The sequence below is a fragment of the Cupressus sempervirens genome, chromosome 2 (genome assembly GCF_028749045.1).
Source record: "Cupressus sempervirens isolate cs-2001-9-10 chromosome 2, ASM2874904v1, whole genome shotgun sequence".
Taxonomy (NCBI): domain Eukaryota; kingdom Viridiplantae; phylum Streptophyta; class Pinopsida; order Cupressales; family Cupressaceae; genus Cupressus; species Cupressus sempervirens.
Window position 1 is genome coordinate 232,702,219 of NC_143119.1, and position 26,960 is coordinate 232,729,178.

General features: G+C 36.9%; 1 protein-coding gene across 1 annotated transcript in view; it reads right to left on the reverse strand.

Annotated features, from left to right (window-relative positions):
• Positions 1 to 657: 657 nt before the first annotated feature.
• ARG1 (Chaperone DnaJ-domain superfamily protein) overlaps positions 658 to 26,960 on the reverse strand; it is a 30,191-nt gene continuing 3,888 nt past the window's right edge. Inside the window, exons 3-12 of the mRNA XM_089813300.1 lie at positions 17,858 to 17,981; positions 9,189 to 9,271; positions 8,979 to 9,090; positions 8,795 to 8,899; positions 8,572 to 8,622; positions 2,057 to 2,146; positions 1,857 to 1,965; positions 1,622 to 1,770; positions 1,475 to 1,528; positions 658 to 1,337 (exon numbers count right to left, since the gene is read on the reverse strand). Of these exons, the coding sequence (XP_089669426.1) occupies positions 1,122 to 1,337; positions 1,475 to 1,528; positions 1,622 to 1,770; positions 1,857 to 1,965; positions 2,057 to 2,146; positions 8,572 to 8,622; positions 8,795 to 8,899; positions 8,979 to 9,090; positions 9,189 to 9,271; positions 17,858 to 17,981 (1,093 nt within the window). The 3' untranslated portion in view covers positions 658 to 1,121. The remainder of the gene's footprint in view (positions 1,338 to 1,474; positions 1,529 to 1,621; positions 1,771 to 1,856; positions 1,966 to 2,056; positions 2,147 to 8,571; positions 8,623 to 8,794; positions 8,900 to 8,978; positions 9,091 to 9,188; positions 9,272 to 17,857; positions 17,982 to 26,960) is intronic.

Genomic DNA, 26,960 nt, shown 5'->3' on the forward strand with positions numbered 1-26,960 from the left:
TTTGATAAATTTGTTCAAATATAACTTTGTACCAATAATTATATGCTGAAGGCTCGAAAATCAGTTTGCTCCCATGTTTCAACCCGAAGGCATAAATATAACTCAATAAAGGCCTCTCAAACAAAGTTATATTGAGGAATAAGCACAATCAACAAACTATTTATACTCACTGAGCAACAGACCACTTTAATCAACACCTGATCTCAATGAAATTATCCTAAGCCCATTTAAAGGTTACTGGGGCCATTTTGTTCTGTACTAGTGTGGGTGTTTTCTTCTATTTCACCTTTATGAATGGCTTTTAAATTTATTTTTTTGTTCATTATTTGGTGTCATTCATCTCCAGTAATCTGGGTTGTCCATCTTTCATTGCATGCCCAAGCATTATAGAAGGCTGTGCCATAGCACAAATATCCATTGATAACATTAAGGATTTACACATCAATCGCATTTGACCACTGAATTTACCAGAAGCTTTTTGTACTCTATTAAAAATTTATAAATAATTTGAAAACAAGAATAATTGTACACCAATAGACTATTCATAAGAAAAACAAAAAGTAGCCCTGCCGGATAAACCGCAATAACAATCAAATTACCTCTGTTTAGCGAGACATTGATACAGGTTTGCAAGCTAGCAAATAAAATCGCAATAAATTATCAAACAATGAAAGGGCTTTATTAAATATAATGCAATTGGTCAAAAACACTAAATGGTACATGGCTGAAATGGCCCATGCGCCTTGAGAACAAAGCACCTAGCCACTCCAGAAAGTAAGAAATGTGGCCTTGCTGATTTACATCAAACTCAAATGATGAAAGTTTAACCATAATCACAGGGGAAATTACAAAGCTCTCCAGTTGAGCTATCCAGAGAGAAAAGGAATACTCAGATTGAACAGACTTAATAACGTACATAACAGGGCTAAATGCAGCACCATCAAACCAATTTTCTGCTGGGAAATAAGCAAATAGGAGGGGATATAACTTCTAAAAAGAAAAGGCCTGCCTCCATATGAGATCTTGTGATATTATGCACGCAAAACTGCAACGAAAAGAGCCTCCATGGAATAACTCTTGGAAATTTTAATCAAAATCCATTCCTTCTCAATTTATGTTTATCAAGCCTTCTTCTCTGCTTTGAAATTTAAATTAAACCACTTCTTTTTATTTGATTTATCCTTTCCGTCAGATAGGCTATCTTCTCTTGGACTTCCAATCTTAGAATCTTCAACTGCTGCCTTACTTGTATTGCTGCTACTGCTTGTACCCTTTGACACAGCAGTAGCAGTAAATGATGATTGAATGTTGTCACGTGCTTTCAGCAAGTCATCCACCTGAAATTTCACGAGGTTATAAAACACAGTCTGTCTTAGAAAATTTGGTCCTAAATGATAAGGAAAATTTAAAAAGTTAAAAAATTGTGCATTAGCAAAAGAGCACCGTGAGAACTGTAGAAACCTCAGAAACTTACAGCTTGTTTTTCTTGATTATATCTATTTGTAACTTCTTGAAAGCGAGCCAAAGCCTACATATCATCAAGGTGTTGAAATTCAGATTGCAAGACACTTTATTTTTTATTTCTAAGTAATCACTAACTTCAAAATATCATATGAAATACCTTTCTGTATTCTGTCTCAAATTGTCGCAGTTCATTTCGCTTGGCTAGTATTTGGGCCTCTACCTCCTTAAGCTTCTCTGTAGAATCTTCAAAAGACTTTGCACAAATAGCCTCAATGGTATAGCTCGCACTCTTAAAAAAATTGTCGCCTGTAATAAAATGAAATGGCTCAATATATCCCATCATGAGGGGTATGCACCAAACTAATATAAATTGAAATAAAAATGCTCTATACCATATACTGCAAATATGTGTGTGCCTGCTTTGAGCTCGGAGACTTCACAGGGCTGAAGGCCTTCTAATTTTTTGAAAAATGCAGCATCAGGATCCTTAGCCATAGCCAACTGCATCATTAAATGGTTTTGTTTAAGAGTCAATCTCAAACAATTTCAAGGCCAATATCAACCTATAATAGCATGGCCTAATGGTGCATACCGCATTGATTGATGAATCAAGACGATAGACTTGAAAATGCAAGAAATACATTCCAGCTGAAGTAACTTTACCCGTCTTTTCACTATCTTCCTGCAAAACTAAAGAACTAATTAAACACCAAAATCTTCAAATGGAACATAGAATATTAAACTTTCCAACCTTCAATTAATAGATAATCTCATTAGCTAGTAAATAGATTAGACTGAAAATAAAAATACACTGAGCATTGGCTGGAGGATGTGGAGAAGCGTTGGCTGCCGGCTGGGCTAGGGTTTTTCCCCTAGCCTGTTCTTGGTGTTTGATCTTTACTATTTTTCTGTTCTGTTTGGATTGCTAGCTACTGGACATAATTTGCGTCGGTGTTTTTGGAGATCTTCTGCAGTCAATTTTGGATTGGGGTTTTATTGTTTGCATGGCAGGGCCTGGGATTTCTTCTCCGTTGGTGAGAACAGATGGTTCTTCTCCAACTATGCATGCAATGCGATCTGAATCGTTTTATTCAGGGGAGAGCTCCAAGCTGAAAAAAGTTAATGGTTGTTTTCCGCGTAGCCATGATCGCCCTGTTCTAGTTATTCCTCCAACGGCTGTAATGGAGGACATTGATTATTGGACCAAGCATGCTTTGATATGCAAATTTCTTGGAATCCGAATTTCCCTATCCGCTCTTGAGGCATGGATCCGCCGCTCTTGGCAGGTGGAAGGCGATATGGAGATTATGTTGGCAGGGAATAGTTATTTTTTTGTTGTATTCTCTTGCATGTCTGATCGTGATCGTGTTTTTGAAGGAGGCCCTTATTTCTACAACCATGTGGGGTTATTTGTCAAACCTTGGCATTCAGGTTTTAATTCTGCTAAGGATCTCCCTTCAACAGTGCCAGTTTGGGTTCGCTTGCCTCATCTTCCCTTGGAATTTTGGCGTGAAGACATCCTTCGACAAATTGCTGCTTTGTTGGGGAAGCCGGCTGCGATCGCACATCAATCCCTCGATAAAAAGGTTATTTCTTATGCTAGAATTTGTGTTGAAATTAATTTGAATAACCCATTACCAGATTCTTTGGAAATTTGTCTGGGGGATTCTTCTTGGGTGCAGCAATTAGATTATGAATCCCTCCCTTTCCGTTGCCGGATTTGTCATGAGTATGGTCATTTACTACGGCAGTGCCCCCGTAACTCGAGTTTCAAAGGAGTGGATCGTTCTACAGCTGGCAATGCTGGTGGTTTGGCAGATACTACAGGGAAAGGACAATCTCAAATGGTTAATACTACCAAGGGGATGAATCCACAAGATGCTATAGATAAGGGTAAGGCTCAAATGCAGGATAAGGATGGATTTACCCCTATTCGCCCTCGAGCTAAGGGACGTGGTCAAAAGAGGCCTTTGAAAGAAAGATTATCTGATTCAGGTTTTAACCGCTTTGAGGTGCTGGATAGTATGGTTCTAGAGGAGGGTATTCCTCCTCCTATCTCTTCTGATCCAGTTTGCCCAGATGAGAGATCTGTTCCTAATGATTATTGATTGAGTCTTTCAGTGAAACCTTTGGATTCTCATTTTCCCAATTCTACCCAATGATGATTATTCTCTCATGGAATGTAAGGGGGTTGAATAGCATCCCTAGATAAAAGGCTATTCATAACTTGGTGGTTGATCATAGTCCTGATGTTTTTTGTATCCAAGAGACTAAGCTCTCTGTGGAGTCTATGGTCCAACATGCCTCTAGTATTTGGTCTCGTGGCCAATGCTAGTGTGTTCGGGCAACAGGCAGTGCTGGTGGTTTAGCTATATTTTGGGATCCTCAAAAAATTTCTCCTCTTGGCTGGATGTCTTCTCGCTCAGCTCTCTCTATGGTAGCTTCTGCTCTAGACTTAGGAGAGGTAATCATGGTTACTAATGTGTATGCACCTATTGATCTTGTGGGAAAGGAGGAACTTTGGGAACATATTCAATATGTTAGAAACTGTCATCCTTATCATCCTTGGGTGTTAGCAGGGGACTTCAATTCAGTTTTAAATTTGGAAGAGAAGCATGGTGGTTTGGCTAGATTGGGGCCTTCTTCTGCTCTTCTTCGGCAACACATATCTCTTTTGCATCTCTCTGATGTTAAGATTTCTAATGGCCTCTATACCTGGAATAATCGCAGGACTGGTGTTGCTACTATCTCAGAACGTCTGGATAGATTTCTTGTTTCTTGCTTCTGGCTTAGTGGCACCCTTACTATCTCTTCAGAAATCCTTGATTAGAGGGGTTCAGATCATTGGCCAATCAAATTTTCCGCTATAGGGGCTTATGTTCCGAAGCATCCTCCTTTTAAATTCCAGTTGATGTGGCTTCGTGACTCCTCTCTTCATGATTTTGTTTTTTGTTGGTGGAAAGATGGTGCTCCTGCATATGGTACTGCAATGTTTTCATTTTCTAAAAGGCTTCAATATGTTAAAAGGCAGCTCAAGATATGGAATAGGGAATGCTTTGGGAACCTTCACTTTATGAAGAGGCTTGCTCAAGAAAATCTTGATGTCATCACAAGGGAGATTAGAGATCGAGGTTTCTCAGAGGATCTTGGCCAGGCTGAATCCCTTGCTTCTAGAGCTCTAGAAGAATGGGAACTTCGAGAGGAAATTTTTTGGAAGCAAAAGGCTCGAGTTGATTGGCTCCAGGAAGGTGATCGAAACACTGCCTTTTTCCATAAAACAGTGCAATCTCGCCGGAATCAGAGCACTATCTCTTCTTTGGTTAATTCTCAAGGTATCCAACTGAATTCCTTGCCAGCTTTGTTTCAGGAGGCTATTTCGTACTTCTCTACCCTCTTCTCTGAGGACTCTCCTCTGGCTGATAATGAAGAAAATATTATTTTGTCCTGTATTCCTTCCCTTATCACTCAGGAAATGAATGATTATCTCATGCGTCCTATCTCTTTGGAAGAGCTGGAGGAGGTGGTCTTTGGCATGCCTAAGGGGAAGGCTCCTGGTCCTGATGGCTTTCCAGTTGAATTCTTTCAGGAATTTTGCGACATCATTAATCATGATTTGTTGGAGGTGGTTAAAGAATCCTATGCTAGCAAGCAGATGCTTCGAGCTTTGAACTCTACATTCTTGACTCTTATTCTTAAGAGAGAGGGTGCTAATCAATTGGAGTTTTTTAGACCAATTGCCTTATGTAATGTGGTTTACAAAGTTATTACTAAGCTGATTGCTGAGAGACTGAAAAGGTGGCTTCCCATTATTATCTCAGAAGAACAAGGTGGTTTTGTTGCTGGCAAACAAATTTTGGATGGGGTGGTTATTGCTACTGAGGCTATTCACTCTATGGCCACTTCAAGGGAGAGAGCCATGTTTGTTAAGCTAGATATGGCTAAGGCCTACGATAGAGTTAAATGTAGCTTCCTAAGGAGTATTCTTCTTTCTTTTGGATTTAGCTCTGACTGGGTGAGTTGGATTATGAGTTGTGTTACTTCTGCCTCTTTTTCTATTCTTATTAATGGTCAACCTTCACAACTATTTGGTGCTTCTAGAGGCCTCCGCCAGGGTGACCCTCTCTCCCCATATCTATTCATCATCATGGCTGAAGGCTTGGGCAGATTCATTAAGCATCAAGTGTCCCAGAATTCTATTCAAGGCTGGCGGTGGGGTAATGACTTACCTTCTCTTTCCCATCTTCAATTTGTTGATGATTCTGCTCTTGCCGGTCTTGCTAGGATCAAGGAAGCTGAAGCCTTTCGACATGCTTTGGACGTTTATTTGGCAGCTTCAGGCCAGAAAGTTAATGAGCACAAATCTTTCATTTACTTTTTTAACACTCCTGATTCTATTCAGCACAGGATTGTTGGTATCCTACGGTTTCAGATAGGTTCACTTCCTTTGACTTATCTTGGCATTCCTATTGCTGTTTCCAAGCAGCCACGTCTCTTCTGGCAAAATTTGATTACCAAGCTTCAGGATAAGGTAAATCATTGGACTCATAGATGGCTTTCTACTGCTGCCCGAGTTACTCTTCTTCAAGCTGTTATCCAAGCTCTTCCTACTTATAGAAGCATGGTTCATGCTGCACCTATTAACTTTCTCAAGGATTTTGATGCTCTTTCTCGACAATTCTTTGGAGTGGTAATTTGCGTAGTACTAAATGGAGCTTGGTTAATTGGGCAACTGTTTGTAGGCCTAAAAAGAAGGGTGGTCTTGGTCTTCGATCTGCTCTATTGAGTAGTCAAGCTTTGGCTGCTAAACTTTATTGGCGATGGTGCTCTGGACAACATCAACTTTGGGCTCGTATTATCACTCATAAATATTTTCATGGTGCTGATCCTTGCTCTGTTTCTGCACTTCCTCTTGAAGGTCGTGGCTCAATGGTTTGGCATACTTTGAAGACAAGTGCGATGTTGGTGAAGAGGGGTCTGTTCTGGATATGTAAAGGAGGTTCTTAGGCTTTGTTTTGGTCTAATGCTTGGGATGGATTCCCTTCCATTTTATCCATATACCCTCATCTTCAGCCTCTTTGTGACTCTTTTCTTGTCGCTAGATGGGATAAAGTGGCTCATTACAAGACTCCTTATCAATTGGGACCTGTTGTTGGTTACAGATGGAAGCATTCCTCTGATTGGCCTCCTGGAGGTACAGACATGGATCGTTAGGAGCTTTCTCAAATTCTGGCCTCTAGAGAGTGTTCTTCTTTGCTTGGTCCAGATGTTTTGGCTTGGGGCGGTACCTTGTCTGGTAAATATCATGTCTCTGCTGGGTATCAGGAGATAACTAGACAATTATTTGGGGATGCTGAGGTCCCTTGGTGGAAGCAAGTTTGGAATAAAGTTTCTTGGTCCAAGTGCAATTTTTTCATGTGGCTAGTGGCTCACAACCGTTGTCTTACCTGGGATAATCTTTGTAAACGTGGATTTCAGGGCCCCTCTTATTGTGTTTTGTGTGGTAATGGCGAGGAGTCTGTCTCCCATCTGTTCTTCCATTGCTCCTATTCTACTCAGATATGGCACCTTTGGTGGAGCGCTTGGGGTTGCTCCTGTCGGCATGCTTCCTCTTTGCCTGAGTTCTGGGCCCGCTTGGGTAGTGCTCCCTCCAAGTCTTCTTCTCTCCATGCTGCTTGGATTGCTGGCCCATCTTTCATGCTTTGGCATATCTGGTTGCAGAGGAATCGTCGCATATTCCAAGATGTTCGGCTTGGTGTTTTGCATCTTTGGTGAAAAATATCACATTCTCTTCAGGAAACTATTCTTGTGAAGTGTGAGCTTGATGGGAGTATGGATCCGGTTGATCTTGCTATCTATAATCACCTCAATTTTCATCTGCAGGATGGGGTTGCAGCTCATAGGTTTCCTTCTATGTCCAGGCAGCTTCACCATCAGAGGAAGGGTCGAGTTAACCGGGATGGGCACTGGACTCCTCCTCCCTGTGGAGTTCTGAAAATTAACACTGATGGTTCTTCCCGTGGGAATCCTGGTCCAGCTGGTATTGGCGGAGTGGCTCGTTGTAGTTCTGGGGATGTTAAATTTTTCTTCTCAGTTCATAAGGGTGATTATACTAACAATCTCATGGAAGCTCAGGCTATTTTATATACTGTGGAACAGTGTTGCTTGCGGGGATGGAGTAAGATTATTTGTGAGTCTGATTCCCAGGTGGTGGTGAACATGCTTTCTTCGCAAGAGCTTGAGGATGTTAGTTGGCAGCTGGCCACTGTTGTTAAGCAGATTCTTTTCTTCTCTTCCTCTTTTCAGTTCATTCGGTTCATGTATATTCCTCGTGAATGGAATAGAACTGCTGATTGTTTAGCCAAATGGGCTTCTAGTCATGATCCGGGTTGGAATATTAGGGATAGGGGGCAACTGTCCTTTGAGATGGTGCAAGAATTTGATGATCTTGTTGCTCAGGATCGAGCTCCTTGTTGAGCTCTCCTTGTTGTATTCCTTTCTGTCTTAATAAATTTTTACCCCTCTTTTTGCCAAAAAAATAGATTAGATTTCTGCAAGATTATCTTCAATAATTTTATGTAGAACAATCTCACATGTCAAAGCAAAGTAGTAAAATCAGACGGTGGACCATTTAAAAAAGTATAAAGTAGCAAATCAGTTTAAAGAAAACAAAAAAAATCCATTCTACAATCTGTATATGCTACATGGTAAATACCGATTCATAGAAAACTAGAAACCTCCATCTCATTATTTTGCTCTATAATATTGCTAGTCAATGTATTTTATATTGACCTTGACTTTTGATGATCTATTCTTACGTCCATCCAGCGTACTATCCTCATCATTAATGGTCAATTTGTTGGGTGAATGATAGTATCTGCCAGTAACAGTCATGAAATTCATCTATTTCTAATTAAAAAAATTAATCCTAGAGTTCCCTTCGGAATATGATGAGCAATGAAATCCTCAGCCTCCACAAATTGGCAAACAAGTTTACATTGGGACATTGGTACAAAACAAATAATGCTCTATCACTGGTTTCAAAATCAATGAACAAAAGAAACTTAACAACACAACGAGTTACAGATGCGATTTCATGTTTGAAGCTACCTGTATAGCTAGCCCATAACCGCTATTTGCCTCCTGCTCAAAATAAAGAAGCTGCAAGAAATATAAAGCATCTATTAATTACCCTCTTAATTGAGCTACGATCCTGTGAGGAATTTTCCAATTTGCTAAGCCAAGAAACCAACACATTGTATCATGCAGGATGTACTATTAAGGCAGATTCAGTTGATATAAGATTATTACATAATGCGTTTTTTGAAGATACCTTAAATTTGCTTTGTGCAGGTGAAGTGACTCTAACAACTATCCCAGCTTCAGCTTGTTCTTGTGTGATAGTTACCCCAAAGAAATGAGCCCCTTGCTTTTCCACCTGCAAGAAATGTGTCAATAAACACTTCAAATGAATATATTAGACAACCTCAAGCTGTGATCAAACTTGCAATAGCTACCTTGTCACTGGTAGGTCTTCCAAGTGGCAAAGGCCTAATGGTCACTATTCCATTGAGAGCATCCTCAAGAACATTAGCAGAAATTGTTGTTTTAATAGGCACACCAAGCTTGCTGAAAGATCAAAATCTAGCGTCAGCAATTGGGATCCTTATAAGAGATTCAACTACATACATCTCAATATGATAAAAAAGCAATTCTTTCATGCTTACCTAAACAATGCTGCGAACATAGTATTTACAGTGCCCAGATTTGACAGATCAACTTCCATGTCCATGCCCTCAGTTTCCAAAGCCTGCCAGGGCAGTTCAAGAAAATTATCAGAAAAACCTTAACTAAAATTATTCAAGCAAGGTTAATTAGCTTCTCGCATGTCATAAGCAAACATAATTTGGGATCAAAATGATACAATCCAGAATGCAATTTAAGACACCATTAGTAAGAAAAATGAAAAATTTTACCACCATGGTTGAAGAATCTAGAAATTCCCATAACATGGTCAAGGCTCCAAACAACTGAATCTTGCCACTGATCCCCCAAAGAAAGAAACTATATTGAATATTCCTTGGATGTGTTCAGACTCCTTGTTCAATATAAAGTTTCTTAGAAAAGTTTTAGGTTACCAGGTTTAACAGCAAATGGTGAAACTTTAAAAAATGGAATTGATTGTATTAACAATACGCCAAATATATAGAGTTTACATAAGCCATAGAAAGCATTAACTAAAAACCAGATTAAGATAACTAAAATTAAAGCCTAAATGACCATTAACTAAGCTTTTAGAATGACAAGCTAAACATAGGAAAAACCTAAGATACTGAAAATAATCTAATACCCTCCCTTAATGATCATTCAATCAACTACCTTAGAGAGGATTGTACATCTAGTGGTCTTAAACCCTTCAAAACATTCAGCTGCTGCTGAGAAACTCCCTGCATCTGCAAAATGTCAATGACCAAGAGTAGCCATGTGAAAAACAGAGAAGATCGTCCTCTTCTTCACAGTGGTCTGCAACAAGAGAGTAGAGCCTACCATTGACTCTGCCACTGAGATTAGTCTGCTACTAACCCTCCTAGAATTTGCAAAACCCTAAGTTACCATGGTACCTCCCCCCCCAGACCAGAAAAAGTTCAAACCGGTTCGTGGTTCTGGTTCGGTTCAAACTTGGTTTGGGCAGGATTTTTTTTTGCCCTACGGGTACGATCTAGTTCGAACCTGAACAAACCCACACCAAAAAGTTCTAACCCGCAGCGAACTGGGCCCCACAGACGGCTGGAAAGTGTTTTTTTGGGCAAAATTGAAATGTTTTTTTGGTGTCCACAACCTTAAAAGTTGTTATGAAATGCTTTTGGTGGCCTCTCATTGTCATTTTATGTTTCCAAACAGGTTATTTTGTCTTAAGGAAGAGAATATAACTTAGAATATTTATAGTTTTCTGATTTTCATTCCATTAGTTGAAAATGAACGTGAAACAATGATACTTGAACTTAATATTTATAACGTTTTGAATCTTTGATGTTGAAGTTGACTGAACTATATGATGGTATTGATCACTATGATTACAAGTTTAACTGTTTATGGTGTTTTTGTTGTTTAAATGTGTTTATGCTACTATGCTACATTCTAATTTTAACCCATGCTTCATATATATATATATATATATATATATATATATATATATATATATATATATATATATACTTATTTATTTTTACATGTATCTGTACTAACGAACCCAAACCCCTTTCCAAAATTTTGACAAACTTGTGAACCAGTTCTCGAACTTCAAACTTGGAACCGAACCCGAACCCAAACCAGCGACTTAGGCAAAACCTCTTACCAGAAATCATTCAAAAAATGCCCAACCTAGTATTGGATAACAAATTGTCCTTCCCAGTAGACAGAGACAAATATTGAGAACTACCACAATTTTGAGGAAAATTCAGCGGAGCGGACACTCCAAACTTTTGCAAATGAGTAGAATGCCCCAAAACATACTGCAAGATACCACCATGATTTGAAGTGAACAAAGCATCATTTTTCAAGAAAAAAAAACAATAAAATCCCTAACAGAAAATCCCACACTAACTTAGCGAATTATAGAAACCAGAAACGATTTTTGAGGAGAAAAATCGAACAAAACCAAACACAAATTTTGAAATAAAAAATTATTAAAACCCTCCCATAAAGGAGTCATAGACTAGCTCCCACTTTGATACTATGAAACTTTCAAAAACAAAATTGTTTGTATTAACAATACATCAAATATATATAGTTTACAGAAGCTATAAAAAACATTAATTAAAAACCAAAGTTGTCTAAATAAAGACATCTAAACATAGACCATATTAAAATAACTAAAAATAAAGCCTAAATGACCATTAACTAAGGTTTTTAGATAACAAGCTAAATATAGCAAGAGCCTAAGAAATTAAAAATTATCTAATAAACGGGACCATGCCCAAGATGAATTCGTCTCACTTTAGATCTGAGCATTATTCACAACTTGATATCCCCAAGGATCATACAGTTTTGAAACCCAGAAAACTTTACTAGCAATAAGAGATATGATAGTGAGTTTGTTGGGACTGAACAATCAAACCAAAATTGGGAGCTCTTTAGATGTTAGGTGTTGTAGGTATAGAAGAAGTCACATTATCCATTTGAATGTCCCACCACCGCCCCCCTCCCACTAAACCTTACACAAAGAGCATACTCAGTCTCACCAAACCCCACGTGCAAATTTATGACAGTTTTGGAAAAATAAAAGTAGGATCCAATCATCTTTTGTGCATATGTGGATTGTGGTTTGGATTTGTGGAAAGATGATTCTATCTGAGAAGAGCAAGCCTTCTAGAGTATTTACAGCAGCTGAAGCAACATCTAAAATTTAAATGCATGCTGGTAGAATTTATACAATCCACTATGTCATCATTGTTCATGAGGGTTCTACAAAAGAAACCATGAATATTGGTGACAGGAAAGGCACAATTGTAGGGATGTTGAACACGCAAAATCACAAGAGCCAGATGATTATGTTGCCCACTTTTTTTATGCCCATTGCATCTCAATTCATGTGACATATCCTCCATATTTCAAGAACAAGTTGATATAGACAAAGCATTGACCCAACATATGCCGCCTTGAAAACATAGATTCCAATCCTTGAAAGAAAATATTTGAAATATGAAGAAAACCTAGCTAAGAACAGGCTGCTGGTCCATTTTGAAAATATATACAATGGTCAAAAGAAACATACAATTAATACCAATTACCCTAATTTGAGAATATATGGGAAGCATTAGACCTGTTGTGATGCAATGGTGAAATTTTTTTAACACACCAATTCATGTGGCAGCCTATGCTCTAAATCCTAAATGGTATGCGCCAATAGCTCAGATAATGCCTCCTTTAAGAAAATGAAAAGGTGAAAAACGCTTTCATTAAAGTCCCTCAAAAGATGTACATGACAGGGTTGGAAGCCTTACTCTGAAATTAGTAGATTACTTTCACAAACAATTCCTTCCACAATTATTACACCTGAATTAACAATATATATATATATATATGTAGTTAATTCAGGTGTTAGTTTCAAGTTAGTTTCGACAAGGCTTTCAGGTGTAATAATTGTATAGGGAATTCAGGGCAACAAGACTTGAAATTGGGACAAAAACACAATTCTTCCACAATAGCGCCAAGCAAAGAAGGAATATAAACAAGATAGTCAATGGAGTCACTCTGGAGGATCCTCATATGATAGCAAATGAAGCAGTTAAACATTTTGAAACAATAGTAAATAACTTAGAATGCTCAAGCATATAATATCAAGAGATGATTGTACAAAATATACCAAGGATTATCTCTACAGAGCAGAATAGAGCCCTTAATACAAAATTCTCCAAAGAGGAAACTGAGAGCAGTTCTACAGATACACTCGGAGAATGGCCCATACACCTCGATAAATAGTAGTGGGTTCACAAATATTTGAGAAAGATTGGATAGATATCTCATTTCTCCTGATTGGTTATATGGCTCACTTTTTGTTGAAGCATGCATCATCCTCTGGCAAAGGGTACTCCCTTTATTAACACAAACACCCACAACAGAACAGAGAAATAACAGCAAAAAGCAAGAACCTGGAACTAGCTTTCTATTATCTCCAATGAAGTGGAATTACAACATTCAGAAATATGACATGCACAGCTAAATAGGTATTTTCATTACAATATTCTGCCAGTGAAAGCCATCATATACATTCTCAGAACTGTCCTCAATAACCCTACAGGCCTTCATTATATAGGCAATTTTTAACCACCCAAGAAAATTCTAGTAATTTTAAACCTAAACTTTGAGGCCTACTATCCCTAAGATATTATCATTCATATTTTATTACATTTGAATAGACTCCAAAGAAATTTCGGAACTCAAATGAGCTTTTGAAGGAATTTCATTTTTCTATTTCAGGTAGTGCAACTTCCAGAGACCGTAACTCTTTGCTAGTTGATACAATTGGCTATTATTACCCCATCTCAAAAGTGGTACGAAGTGCTCTACAGGCTTGAATTGCAAAGTGCTACTCACACCAAGGTTTGACCCCTTTTTGGAGCCTCTAAAGCCTTTGAAACTGAGTTCAAAGTTTTCTACCCTTCTGCCAAAACCGAAAATTTCCTATAGCTCAAAACTTACTTGATCTTGCAATGAAACTTTACTGGCAGGCCAATATAACCAAGGTGAACCTCTAGGAAAGAAAATAGAAAGTTCTGAGCTACAACGACCATCTTACTAAAAACAGTAAATTCCTAGAAATAGTAACTTTGCATTGAAATAGCCCTTATTGACAAACAAATAATTTTTTGGGGGGTGATGCAAGATCGCCCTTACACCCAGGATGCTCTTGCATCAAGCACTACCTGAATTTCTGATCACTTTCCAATTAGTATCATGATGCAGACAGATGAACAAAATTGTAATCTACCCACTTTCAAATTTGAAAGAATGTGGTGGAGGGTTTTGTTGGACTATTATAGTAATCGTCGAACAAGCAAGTTGGTACAGACCAAGAGTTTCAAACTCTCAAAAAAATTGCACCATTAATGGCAAGACTAAAGGTTTGGAACAAGACTACCTTTAGAAATATTTTTGAAGAAAATTTAGAATTGAAGGAATTCTCAAGGAATTAAACAACAAAGTCATTGCTAACATGTATGAGGAGGATTTTGGGAAAGAAAAAATACATACCAAAGAACACAAGGAAATGCTTGCTAGAGAAGAAGAGTTCTAGAGAGTTGATCTTGGCTCAAGTCTGGGGACAGCAATTCAATCTTCTTTAATGCTTCTTCAAAGGAAAGAAGCGCCAATAACAAAATCAAATCAATTAAGAAACACCAGCTGAACTGTGGTTTATAGGAGTGCAAACATTGAAGTGGCAACAATTTGATCTTCACTAAATCCCTTCAGTGTTTACAGAGGCAGATAATAAAATGCCTGTTGAACCCATAGCATTTGACGAAGTGAAGGAAACTATTTTCCAGCTCCACACTCATAAGGCTCCAGGAAAAATTGATTTCTTGCAAAATTTCACAATTAAACAGAAATTTCCCAAAGATATCAACAATGCTGCCATCGTTCTTATACCCAAGAAAAAAGCATTGAAAATCTTCAGTTATTAGAGACCAGTATCATTTTGCAACATGATCTATAAAATCATCACAAATGTGCCAGCTAATAGGTTGAAAAATATTTTAGGATCAAGCATCTCTGACCAGAAGAGAAACCACAGATAGTGTTATCATTTTGAGTGAAACTATCCATACGAAGATGGCATAAAAAATCAAGGGAATGGTGTTCAAGCTAAATGCGAGTAAGGCATATGATAGGGTTATCACTTATCAGGGACTTCCAATTGCTTGCCCAGAGAAATTTGGTTTCGACAAACAATGATTAGAATTGATTCAACTTTGCATTTCATTAATCAGATATTCAGCACAAAATCAATAGTTCTTTGTGTGGCCTGTTTAATGCAATCAATGGAATCCAGCAAGGAGATTCCATATGGCTCTTATAATTTGTAATCATGGCTAAGGCGATGGGAAGGGCATCAAGTGGAGAAGAAACTATGGGCTTTGAAAGTGGATCGAGGTGGTCCAAGATATGGAATCAATCATCCACAAGCAGTTCGCTAAAGATACTAATTTATTTGGGTAAGCAAACATTCAAGATGCAAAAATAATTAAGGCAGCTATTGAGGAATACTCCAAAATGTCAGAGCAGATAATGAATAAGGAGAAATCAGAGATTTTGTTCTTCAACACTAAACAAAATTACCCAAAAAAGAATTGCAAATATTTTAAGCTTTCCAATTGTCGCTTTGGCATCTCAATTGTTCCTATCTATCTAAGATTCTAATGCCATGCATGGTACTAAATTATGCATAAACAGAAGCTTGTATGGAGAGTGTACTCAAAAATTCTTTTGGGAAGGCTCAACAGATGGTAAGAAAATTCCAGATATCCAGGGGAAGAAAGTGTGCCTCCCGCGAGGGGCCAGGGATGGGGGTTTAAGGAGAATGAGGGCTGAAAAATTGATGTCAGGTACAAAATTGACCTGGAAGATGCACTGTGATCCCCAGAGGCTACGGTAAAGAACATTTCAGAAGTATTTCAATTGCTTTGATCCCAGTGGCATTTTAACCATAGTCAACTCTTCTTGGGGCTCAGCTGTTTGAAATTTCTTATGGGATAGTAGATGGCTGATTACAGATCACCTACCATAGAGGATTAATAATGGGTAAAGGGCGGAGTTCTGGTCCAATTCTTGGAATGGCCACAAACCCTTAATAAAGATCCAAGGAATCACAGAAAACTTGGAGAATTTATTTTAATTTATGGTTCAAAAGTAGCAAATTGTTTAGTGGTGGAGACTAGTTCAACCGATGAAGTGCACAAGTGGATAGATGCATTGATACATCTGATCCCTAAAAAGGTGTAACATTTCCTTCAGGCATTACTAAGTCAAAGAAAAGTCAAATTTGGCCAACACAAGAATGAGATTATCTGGTGTGTGTCAAAGTTGTGGGATTACACCAGTCAAAGCAGGTTATTGTATGCAAAATGAGATTCAATCCAACGCATACTGCACCCACACTTTGTGTTGGCACTCTTCTGTATTAGCAAAGGTGAGTACCTGTTTGAGGACAGTAATGCATAAACGCACCCTTACTTCAGATTCCGTGACGACTATCAGTATATGTGAGCCATCAAGATGCCAATTATGTATGAATAACAGTGAAACAATCACATTCTATTTTATTGTCCATTTGCTGCAAAATGTTGGGATTGGTTACAAAATAGTTGCAGGCCACATCAAAAAGACATAGTGAAGATGATTACCAGTTAACCAAGAATTAAGACTAATGCATTATGGACTAAAAGTCGTCTGGAATGTTTGGAAAGAACGAACCAGGAGCATTCCTAGTGTGGTGTATTTTGAACTTAATTACTGCTGCAAGTATGTTTATATTTCTGATTTTTATATGTTTTTGTGGATGAGCCCAATATTAACCAACCACAAATAAAATATTAAAATTATATGAAGCCCACAAACCATACCCTTGTACCCAAAAAGCCAAACACAAACCAGGTCCAGGATAAGTACCATAGGTATTAACCATTTTCCTTTGTAATAACATAGGATGGTACATAATCACAGATAGAAGTGATGCTTGCTCATGGTTTGCATACTGGGTCTCCTCCTGTACTGACTTTTAGATCTCCTCCTTGGTTATTTATTTAGTGATTGATGACATCGTATTGAAAATAATCTTGCTAATGGCTAGATAAAAGCTGAAGTGTCCAAATTATAGAAGAAGACTGTGAAAAGAATTCTGCTATGTTTGAGTTGATTTGACCAGCTCCCTCTTGCAAAGGGTCTTTTCTTTCTCTCTGTACATTGGTAAATTTATTGTTTTGGCTTCTAGATCCTGCACCATTACAGAAAAGGAAAATGGCAATGCAGAAGCCTAAAAAGATGAGGCCAAATGACATTTTCAATCTGGCAAAAGTATATTAACACAACTTACATAGGACGAAATCTGGCTTGCAGATACAAGGCATCTACATAGGCTAGGGAAAACGGAGAGCTAACGTAAACAAGAAATAATAGATTTACATTTATTATTTGCAATCACTCTGGCTAAATGTGTCATCATCTCTGTGACATCTAAATGTGAAGTTAAAGGAACAGATTTATTTCGGTTGCTTGCATTTATTTGCTATAAGTGTCATCAGCTGTAATCATCTACCTTTTGTCTCACACATGGACAAACATGGATTATTCCAAAAAGTATTTATTGTGTCAGCTGAGAGCTTTCTTGCAAAATATCATTAGAGGCTAAATAATACACCATTCTCCTGCATTTACTTGCATAATGATGCCAATATCAAGCAGACACATATTTTTCTCTACTTGTGTCACAAGCAAAATCCCTTACAAACTGTGTGCATTACTTGCAAGAAACAAACAAATACAGAAGATGATAAACCTTTACATTCCAATAGTATATGACAGAAGATAGTTATAACTTATAAGCCCCCTAGCATTACTCTTAGGTTGAAATAATGCACTGTTCTGAATCTATTTCAATAAAAATTGATCCACAATATTTAACAAGGTTGACAAATTGCATTATCTATAATGCATAAACTTAAACCACTTGAAGTTATTTGTCAAACGATTTGGCATGATAAAAGATTAGTCTACAAATAACCGAATAAGCAAATATATGTTTTTCTGTTAATTAAATACTACTACAGTTTTCAGGCATTTGCATATACATGAAAATACAAGCATAACACTGAGATTAGTAGTAAATAAGAAAATGTACCTCAAATCCTGCAGTATCATACTGCCTTCTTTTCTCTGTATCAGAGAGAATGCTGTAAGAATATGCAACCTCTTTAAACAGCTCTGATGCTTCAGGATTACTTGCATTTTTGTCAGGATGATATCTGTAAAGAATTCATAGAAAAAAGTCATTGTCAATGCCAGACTTTGCAAAAGCTCTGCTATAAAATTTTGCACTGCTGAATTAGACAGATATCAATAAAAAACTTAAATGAGAATATTAAAGAAGTATGAATGTGATTGTAAAATATGAAAAAAGGGCAGTAAAATGTTTGACATGGTCAACGGACTACCAAATAAGTTGCTCTGAGAACTTGAGATCTCGGATTTATCCCAAATGCCATCTAAAATAAAAAGTGTGAAGTTTGAACCAAAATTTCAAAACACAAATGTCCAAAAAAAAGTATTACAGGCCACTGAATGACAAGAAAACGTGATTCATTGGCAGCAACAGCAGCAGCAAACAATAGATTGACATGCAAACGGTTTTTTTCTCAAACTGCTGCATTAGTTATAGAATGTAGACAAAACTTAAAAGTGTACGAGAAAAAAATGGAGGTAGAATACAGGAACAAAAAACAAGCCCATGCCAAGCAAGAATAACTTGCTTCAATAACCATAACAATACAAATTAAAAGACAGACAATGTATCATCACCACTGGGAAAATTTGCTCATAGGCCCTAGAACATCTTATCGAAGTCAAAAACAAAAATAAGTTCAGAAGGAAAGATTCAGCAAAGTGAAGAACATAAAAAAGACAAAGATTCTCATAAGATTTACAAAATCCAAAAATGCATATGATGATCCATTCACAAGCATAATCAGGTTACAAACAATTAATCTATTTTCCAAGTTTGCCCATAGGCTAATTGATGAGCCAGAGGATGTCATGACCCCCTATTATACAAATTGTAATAAGCCTTCACCCATCACCTCCAGCTATTCACCTCATCAGTGAATAAGGAAGTATTGACAAGAATCGTCGACACCTGACTGGAGTATAAATAAAATCATGTACCCATCCATCTAAACTGACACCCACTTGTGATGAACAGCGATACCATGATCAATGACTCAGCTGTTACTAGGTGGCAGCATATACAATTAAATTGGGGAATAAGACAAAACAGTGAATATGTCTCGGTTGAAGAGAGATGACTCACGTAATATGTTGAAGTTTTATAGCTGCAAGAGAGTTATTTATTCGGGCTTTCTTATCTCACAGCAAAGCGTCATATATAGCACCTTGTGTGTGAACATCTATGGTTATGCTGGCATGTAATTTCAACAGTGCTGAAGTGACACCATGCAAACATCTACAACAGTGCTAGCATGTTATGGTTATGCTGGCATCGCAATTATTTTGATAGCATCAGTTTCTTCATTAACATTGCCATGTGGAATTCTGAATGTCTATCATTCTGTATTCAGTGCAATTCTTCATATCTAGTGACATCCCTTGTAATTAGACAAAATGGCTTGGGTCCCTTTTGAAGGATTATCATTACAATGTTTTCATTGACACTAAGAACTCTAATCCGTGATTAAGAAGACATTGTGGCTTCAGTTTTCTTGGCTCTTGGTATTCTCGTGCGATGATGATTCCTTGGCTAGTGTTGAGAGTTGGAGTTGCATAATCTGGCTGTCGGGTTTTTACAGTATATGTAATCAATCTCATTTCAGCCAAAAAAAGGTTAAAATTATGATGAGATCCAAAGAACTTAAATAGGATGATACAAAATCATTGTATGGTGACGTTTGATTCATTGAGACTTTATCATATTGGTGGTTATTGTTAAAGATTTGAGAACCAGAATAGCAATAACACTAATATCAGAAATCAAAGAACACAAATAACAGATTAACACAATTATTTACCCTGGGAAACCCTCCTACTCAAGAGAAAAACCCCACACCAAGAAATTCAATCCTTTATTGAGTAATAAGAAATGTTAAATACAATGCTCAGAACACATGCTGAGACTTTTTGCAATTAACCCGAGCAATATTCAACTGCATATATATCAAAGAAGAGGCCTTTTGATAGGCCACAACAATGACTAATCAGCTGCAAACCTTTCCAATTTCGAAACAGGTGGCTAATAGTATTCACATCTTCACACAGAGACTCTTCACATCTCCAAGGGGTGGACCCTCTGTCTTCTCAAACAGTGGTCTCTTTGAATACCATGAGCATGACCCTTCATACACTAGACACGGAAGATTATTATATTATTATCTTGTGATTTGACGCAAGATCTCTCCAGCTGCCAAGAGACTGTTCATCAACAACTAAAGTCATATCTTTAAGCTCTCTACAAGTATGGTGGAGCTCTCTCGCAGCTACCATAAACATAACACTCCCTCTTAGCAAGAGAGAGATCGTTCATATGTCATGGTGCGTCTCAACCTGACGAACAATTGAGCTGCAAAAAAAAATGTCAATAACAAAATCTCATCAAAAAAAATCTTAACACAATATTGTCATCTCAGTATGACATTCACCATGGCTACTACCAGAAGGTGAATAAATTAAAGTGCTACATCTTGGAATTTCTTCCATAACATCCACCATACCTACTCGTAGGGGTTGGATCCACCATACCTACTCACAGAGGTTGGAACGAGGGGTTTCACCTCAGACTTCTCCCAGAGTATAATGCATCCCCACCATGCCTACTTGCAGATGGTGGAACAAGGGATTTCACTTTGAACTTCTCTTGCAGAAAATAACTTATTAAAAAGGGATTTCACCTCGAACTTTTCTTGTAGAGAACTCATTAACAAGGGATTTTGCCTTGAACTTCTCCCTCGTAGAGAAGAACTCATTGACAACATGTATAAGAATGGTTGTGATTCTCACTTAACAAAGACTCCCTCTAGCAAGGGCAACAATCTCACTGCTTTGAGTATCATAATAAGAGAATTGATTCCAAGTTGACCTGACAGGGAGCTTTAGCAATCACACTGCCACACTAGCTTGCAAAGAATTTGGCATTCTCCCTCTTTTACACAAGCTCCCTCTGAATCTCCTTTGTTGAGGATCAGCAAGCTCGTGTAGCAGTGTGACTACAAAAGCTCCTTGTTGGTCAAACATTGGAATTGATTGATTTATTGTGATTATCAAAGTTGTGCGTTGTCCCTATTGAGAGGGAGTCTCGGCATTCAAATGATCTTTATGCGTTTCAATGAGTTCTTCGTGAGGGAGAAATTCAAGGTGCAATCCCTTGTTAATGAGTTTTTCCATGTGAGAGAAGTTTGAGGCGCAATCCCTTGTTGATGAGTTCTTTGTGAGAGAAGTCAACGTGCAATCCGTTAATGAGTTCTTCTCATTGTGAGAAGTTTGAGGTGCAATTCCTTGTTAATGAACTCTTCTCTATAAGAGAAGTTTGAGGTGCAATTCCTTGTTAATGATTTCTTCTATGCGAGAGAAGTTCAAGGCACAATCCTTTTTAATGAGTTCTCTACAAGAGAAGTTCGAGGTGAAATCTCTTGTTAATGCATTCTTCTTTGCAAGAGAAGCTTGAGGAGAACCTTGTTCCACCCTCTTGGAGTAGCCATGGAGGATCCATTCTCTAGGAGTAGCCATGGTGGAAGTCAAGTGTGAGACTCCATGGCTTAATTTTTTTGTTTCATCAACCCATGGGAGTAGCCATGGTGGAAGTCAAGTGTGAGACTCCATGGCTTAATTTTTTGTTTCTTCAACCCCTAAGAGTAGCCAGGGTAAATGTCATGTCAAGATGACAATATTATGTCGAGAAAATATTTGATGAGATTTTGTTATAGACATTTTTTAGTTGCAGTCCATTGTGTTTGTCACGATGAGACAAACTATGGAATAAATTATCTCTCTTGCTAAGAGGGAGTGTTGAAGTTTTATAGCTGCAACAAAGTTATTTATTTGGACTTCCTTATCTCACAGCGAAGCATCACACGTAACCCCTTGTGTGTGAACATATATAGTTATGCCAGTATGTGATTCAACAGTGCCAAATTGACACCGTGCGAAAGTCTATGACAGTGCTAACATGTCATGGTTATATCGCATTTATTATGGTCTTCAGTTTTCATATGGTGTCAATGGTTCTCATATTGATAGCATCAGTTTCTTCATTAACATTGCCATGCATAATTCTGAACGTCTCTCCTTCAGTATTCAGTGCAACTCTTTAGTTTGAATGCCATTGCTTGGAATTAGACAAAATGGCTCGAGCTCCTTTTGAAGGATTATCATGGTATTGACACTAAGTGTAATTGTTGTCTGTGAATAAGAAGACATTTTAGCTTCGGTTTCCTTGGCTCTTGGTATTCTTGTGTGACGATGATTCCTCAACTAGCGTTGAAACTTGGATTTGTAAAAGCTAGTTCTTGGGTTTCTACAGTATATGTATCACTCTTGTTTCAGCCCAAAAAAGGTTAAAATGATGATAAGATTCAGAGAACTTAAATAGGATGATCCAAGTGATCATTATATGGTGACGTTCAGTTCATCAAGACGGTGTTATTTTTGTGGTTATTATTCTAATGTAAGTCTGGAAGAATGATTTGTATCCGAGATAGAAATCTCTGAGTCTATCATTGTATCTGGACCAGGCGTCCATGTTGTTGTTGATTCAGATCTTTTATATTTTTTCTATGTGATTATTTTGTGGGTTGGTCTCTCTCATATTGAGAATCAGTGAAAATCATTAAGCTTGCTGTGGATTGAATTAAGATTGTGAAGCATTTTATCCAATTTGGAGCATTCAATAAAGGAACTATTTTCCAGGTTTGGCTGGGATTTTCCCTCGAGCAGAAGGGTTTTCCCAAGGTAAATAACAAGGTCACCGGGAAACGGGGAGACTTCAAGGTCTCCGGTACTGGTACTGGTACCAGTACGGCAATTTTTCAAATAGGAGACGGGGGTACTTGGAGACGGCAATTTCAAAAAAAAAAAAAATAATAATAGTTTAAAGAGTCTAATACTAAAAGTAAATACAAAATTTGAAAACAGCAATACTGTAAGACTAAAGTAAATAATAATAGTAATGTCACATTAAAAATTAAAATAGACTCGTAGAGTCAAAGATTTCAAAACTCACATGATCACAATATTGTATCTCATAGACATATTTGTTTTTCGAATATTGCATATGATCACCATCATATCAGATTGATAATCGCTGAGATTATCATTACATATTCAAATTTTAAATTCAAAAAAGTATAGTTTGATGCTGAATTGCCGATATGCAAACAAAAATGAACGCTTTGTACAATAAACAAAAAACAGAAATATATCTAGTATTAGTATGTCAATGGTACTATCATCTACTCCACAAGGTTGTGATCATCCATCCCAAGGTCTTCAGCTATCATGCTCTCCAAAAAATCATCTCTCCAAAAATATATATTAAATGATTTAATCATTTAAATTGTTGAATAAACATAAATTTTTATAAGTGTTTATAATATTTTTAAAGTTATTAATTTATTAAATAAAATATTTTAAATGATTTAATCATTTAAATTGTCGGTGGTCTTAATTTTTGTATTAAAAACATTAAAATGAGGGCTAAAATATATAAAATTATTTAATATTATATTTTACATTTATATTTTACCAGGAGACTTTGGGGAAACTTCACTTTTTGGATTAGGAGACAGGGAGACTTCAGGAGACTTTGTCATGAAGTCTCCAACCTTTTTTGAGGTCTCCGGAGACGTGAAAAGTCTCCGAGACGCGACTTTTAGGGGGGAGACGAGTCTCCCAGTAACCATGGACAAAATAATTGTGTCTTCTGTTATTGTATTTCTGCATATTGTGTTTTTGTATTCTGTTTCAAACATTAACATAATACCCCCCTCTACTAATGAAATTTAATTTTAAGTCATAATAAAATTTAAATATAAATAAATAAGTGATCAATGTTATTACTGAAAAAATCAAGATTAGTCGATATCAATTTTATATAAATATATATAATGAATATTCTATTAGTCAATAAAATTAACAATAATGTTATTAATAAATTATGTACATTACTTATAATATTATTATTAAATCAATATTAGACATATAGATATATAGTAATTAAATTGTTAACGTGGACACCTTCAGACTCAATGAAACAAAACAACGAATATATCGATTTCGCAAATATATCAACATGGAACAAATAACATCCTTCGCAAATGAATGCACAAAACAACGATTCTATTACAGATTGATTAATACACTAAGATGGCAATGATCATATTTCAAAAAATATATCGAAAAGTCATGGATTAGTCTTCTGCCCTCGGTGATTGCTCTAAACAACAAAAATATAATCATAACAATAATTTAAGAATAAATTATATGTACAACCAACAGCAGCGATCTATAATTAATCACCAACCAATTGGTAGTGACACCTTATAAAGGTTATTTGACATGCAGTGCTTGGATTATAAAAGGGATGTGATGATTATATAAGCTGCGACTCTTCAGGATACATATAGAGCAGACCACTGAACAAGAAGACATATTGGCAGTAAGGAATATAAAAGGAAGATGATCTATTATCTTCAGATTATGAATTGGGAAATGATAAAATATTTTTGTTAATCTTCTCAAGGAAGAGATAAGGAAAGAAATTAATCATTTGCAATACTGGAAAGAAATGAACAATTTGCAATGCCGGTAAGCATTGTGTGACAGTGAACAATGTTGTAACACGTCTATGAGATTATTCCTGATTTACATAAGGATATATCTGGATCTTAGTAATGATAAGGAACCCTTAGAGGGTCTAATATGTATCATTCATATATATAATATTAGATAAGAATAACATCAAAATTATATATAGATCATATTGTATATATATATATATACACACACTCGAGGCCTATTACTATTTTAATCCTGAGAAAAGAGGACAGGCATATGTTCAAGGAGGGACTTGTATAAATCCAAGCAATGGCTATCTGTCCCAAGAAAGGGTAGGGATCGGTGACCTTGAGCACCTTGCAGGCATAATCCCAAGATAGGCTAAGGGCTTGGATCTGTAAACTTTGAGGGAGCCCATTGCAGTTTGTCTCTAGGCACCTTGGAAAATGTCTGCTCCTCCTTTCATTGAGCTGACATAGTAATAAGGTTGAATATGAGTGTTAATGAATATACAGATAACTTAATATGATTAAATAAATAAATAGTTCTTTTAACTTCCAATGTCTTATATCCCTTTTGGGGCATAAATATCAAATCTGTGTTAATTTGGTAAAAACGGAGACTAAGCACAGTCAGGGCACATTACAACTCAACCAAACAGTAAAAGAAAGATATATAGGGCAGAAGGAATCAATGAAAGAGGGCATGGCGTGACCATGGGATATTGAGCAGCCAAAAAGGAGTATCATTGGAAAAACAGAGATCTCGTTGTAGCTTATCAGCTACTCGAGGAAATATTTTTTAAAATATATATCTGTATACTGTGATTCTGATATGAGCACATATTAATATCATAGCATTATCTTCTGGACTGATATTACCAAGTAATTACTTTCACTACTGTGGATGTTTATGTAATGTATAGCATTCATAGATTAGCTTACTGGAATCACAATCGACATCTTTACATTAGATAAATTGTTAAATCATTATAAATGAATAGGCCAAAACTATGATATAGGGAATAGATATTTTAAAACTTAGAAGAATGTATAACTATTGCAATAAACCATGCTATAGGAATGAGTTGGTTGCGAGAGGGAAAATGGTGATGAGATCATCTTCTAAGCATGCCACCTCGTGCTGGACTAATGGGTTCCATGGGGCCAAGTGGGGACAAGGGGACTGCCTTTGGGCTTTGGAGGATGGACATTCTGGGCACCCTGCTGCATACTTCTTATATCCTTTACCATGGTAAACCAATGCCTTGGAATGTTGAATCATTCAAAACAAGGTAGAAGTGACAGAAGTGAGGAAAATGGTGATAGGACACCATGCTAGGTATGCCACCTCATTTGTATGGCAAGGGCCACATGAGGCCAAGGGGGATGGTACATCCACACTTGATCCTAGGGTTGAGAGTCTCTTGGGAACCTCATCAAATCATTATACCTTAAAATCTCCATCATTGTGACATCTCAAATCTGAATTAAGAATCCTACTAATCTGATATTTATTTATCTATTTCTAATGCATGTAGGTGTCTACTTATAAGTCTTGATTGTAGTATTTTCCTAACTTGTTTGCAGGAATCCTCACTACATTATAAAGGTATTTCTGGATCCTACTTGGTTGTATAGTAATTTAGAGGAAAAAACAATACTGGTGAAAGGGTGACATTACAGAGGAAAGTCAAAATTGCTTGGAAAGCACAACGGTACTGAAGCAGTGATTTTGTTCATGGTGATGAGTTTAGGTGATCTTGGTAGGCTTCATGGTGCTTTTATAAAATGCAATTCAACCATTTTGGGAGCTCTCCAAAGTTCTTGGAGAGGCATGTTACTTTAGTTACTTTGTCCGATGGCAAGTTGTTTAATTCAACATCCTAAATCTTCATTGATACTATGGTATAGCCAGAAATTCCCATTTTTCTCATTCTGATGCTTTCAGCAACTTGGATGATTTTAACAAATTATTATATATTACTACTTAAGTTGTCCTTTAGCAAATTATTTATTTAAAAGTGTTTTAAGTTGTACCTTCAAGGAACAATTAGGCATAAGAAAGGGGGAGGGGGGGATTCTTTGCACATAATGAATTATTATTTAATTTTTAAAAAAGAGTTTCTGCAGGGAAAAGGGAAATTATTATATATTTTCCTACAAAAGTTATAAAAAGAGGTTTACAGCTCATTGTTGAGGTTATAAGTGATATGATATTGCTGCAGCTTTGAGAAAACATGTGTTGAACTCAATTTTCTAGAAGACAAAAATCCTATCAAACATACTGGTTTCTGGGGTGAATACCCCCTTGTGGGTTAGAGTGATTTCATCCAAGAATTTCCAATAAGCTACAAAGTTAAGTTTCCAGCTATTGTTACAAGAATGGATGATTTTGATATGTTTTAATTATGTTGTAGAGATTACTAGTGGTGTTTACCATATTTG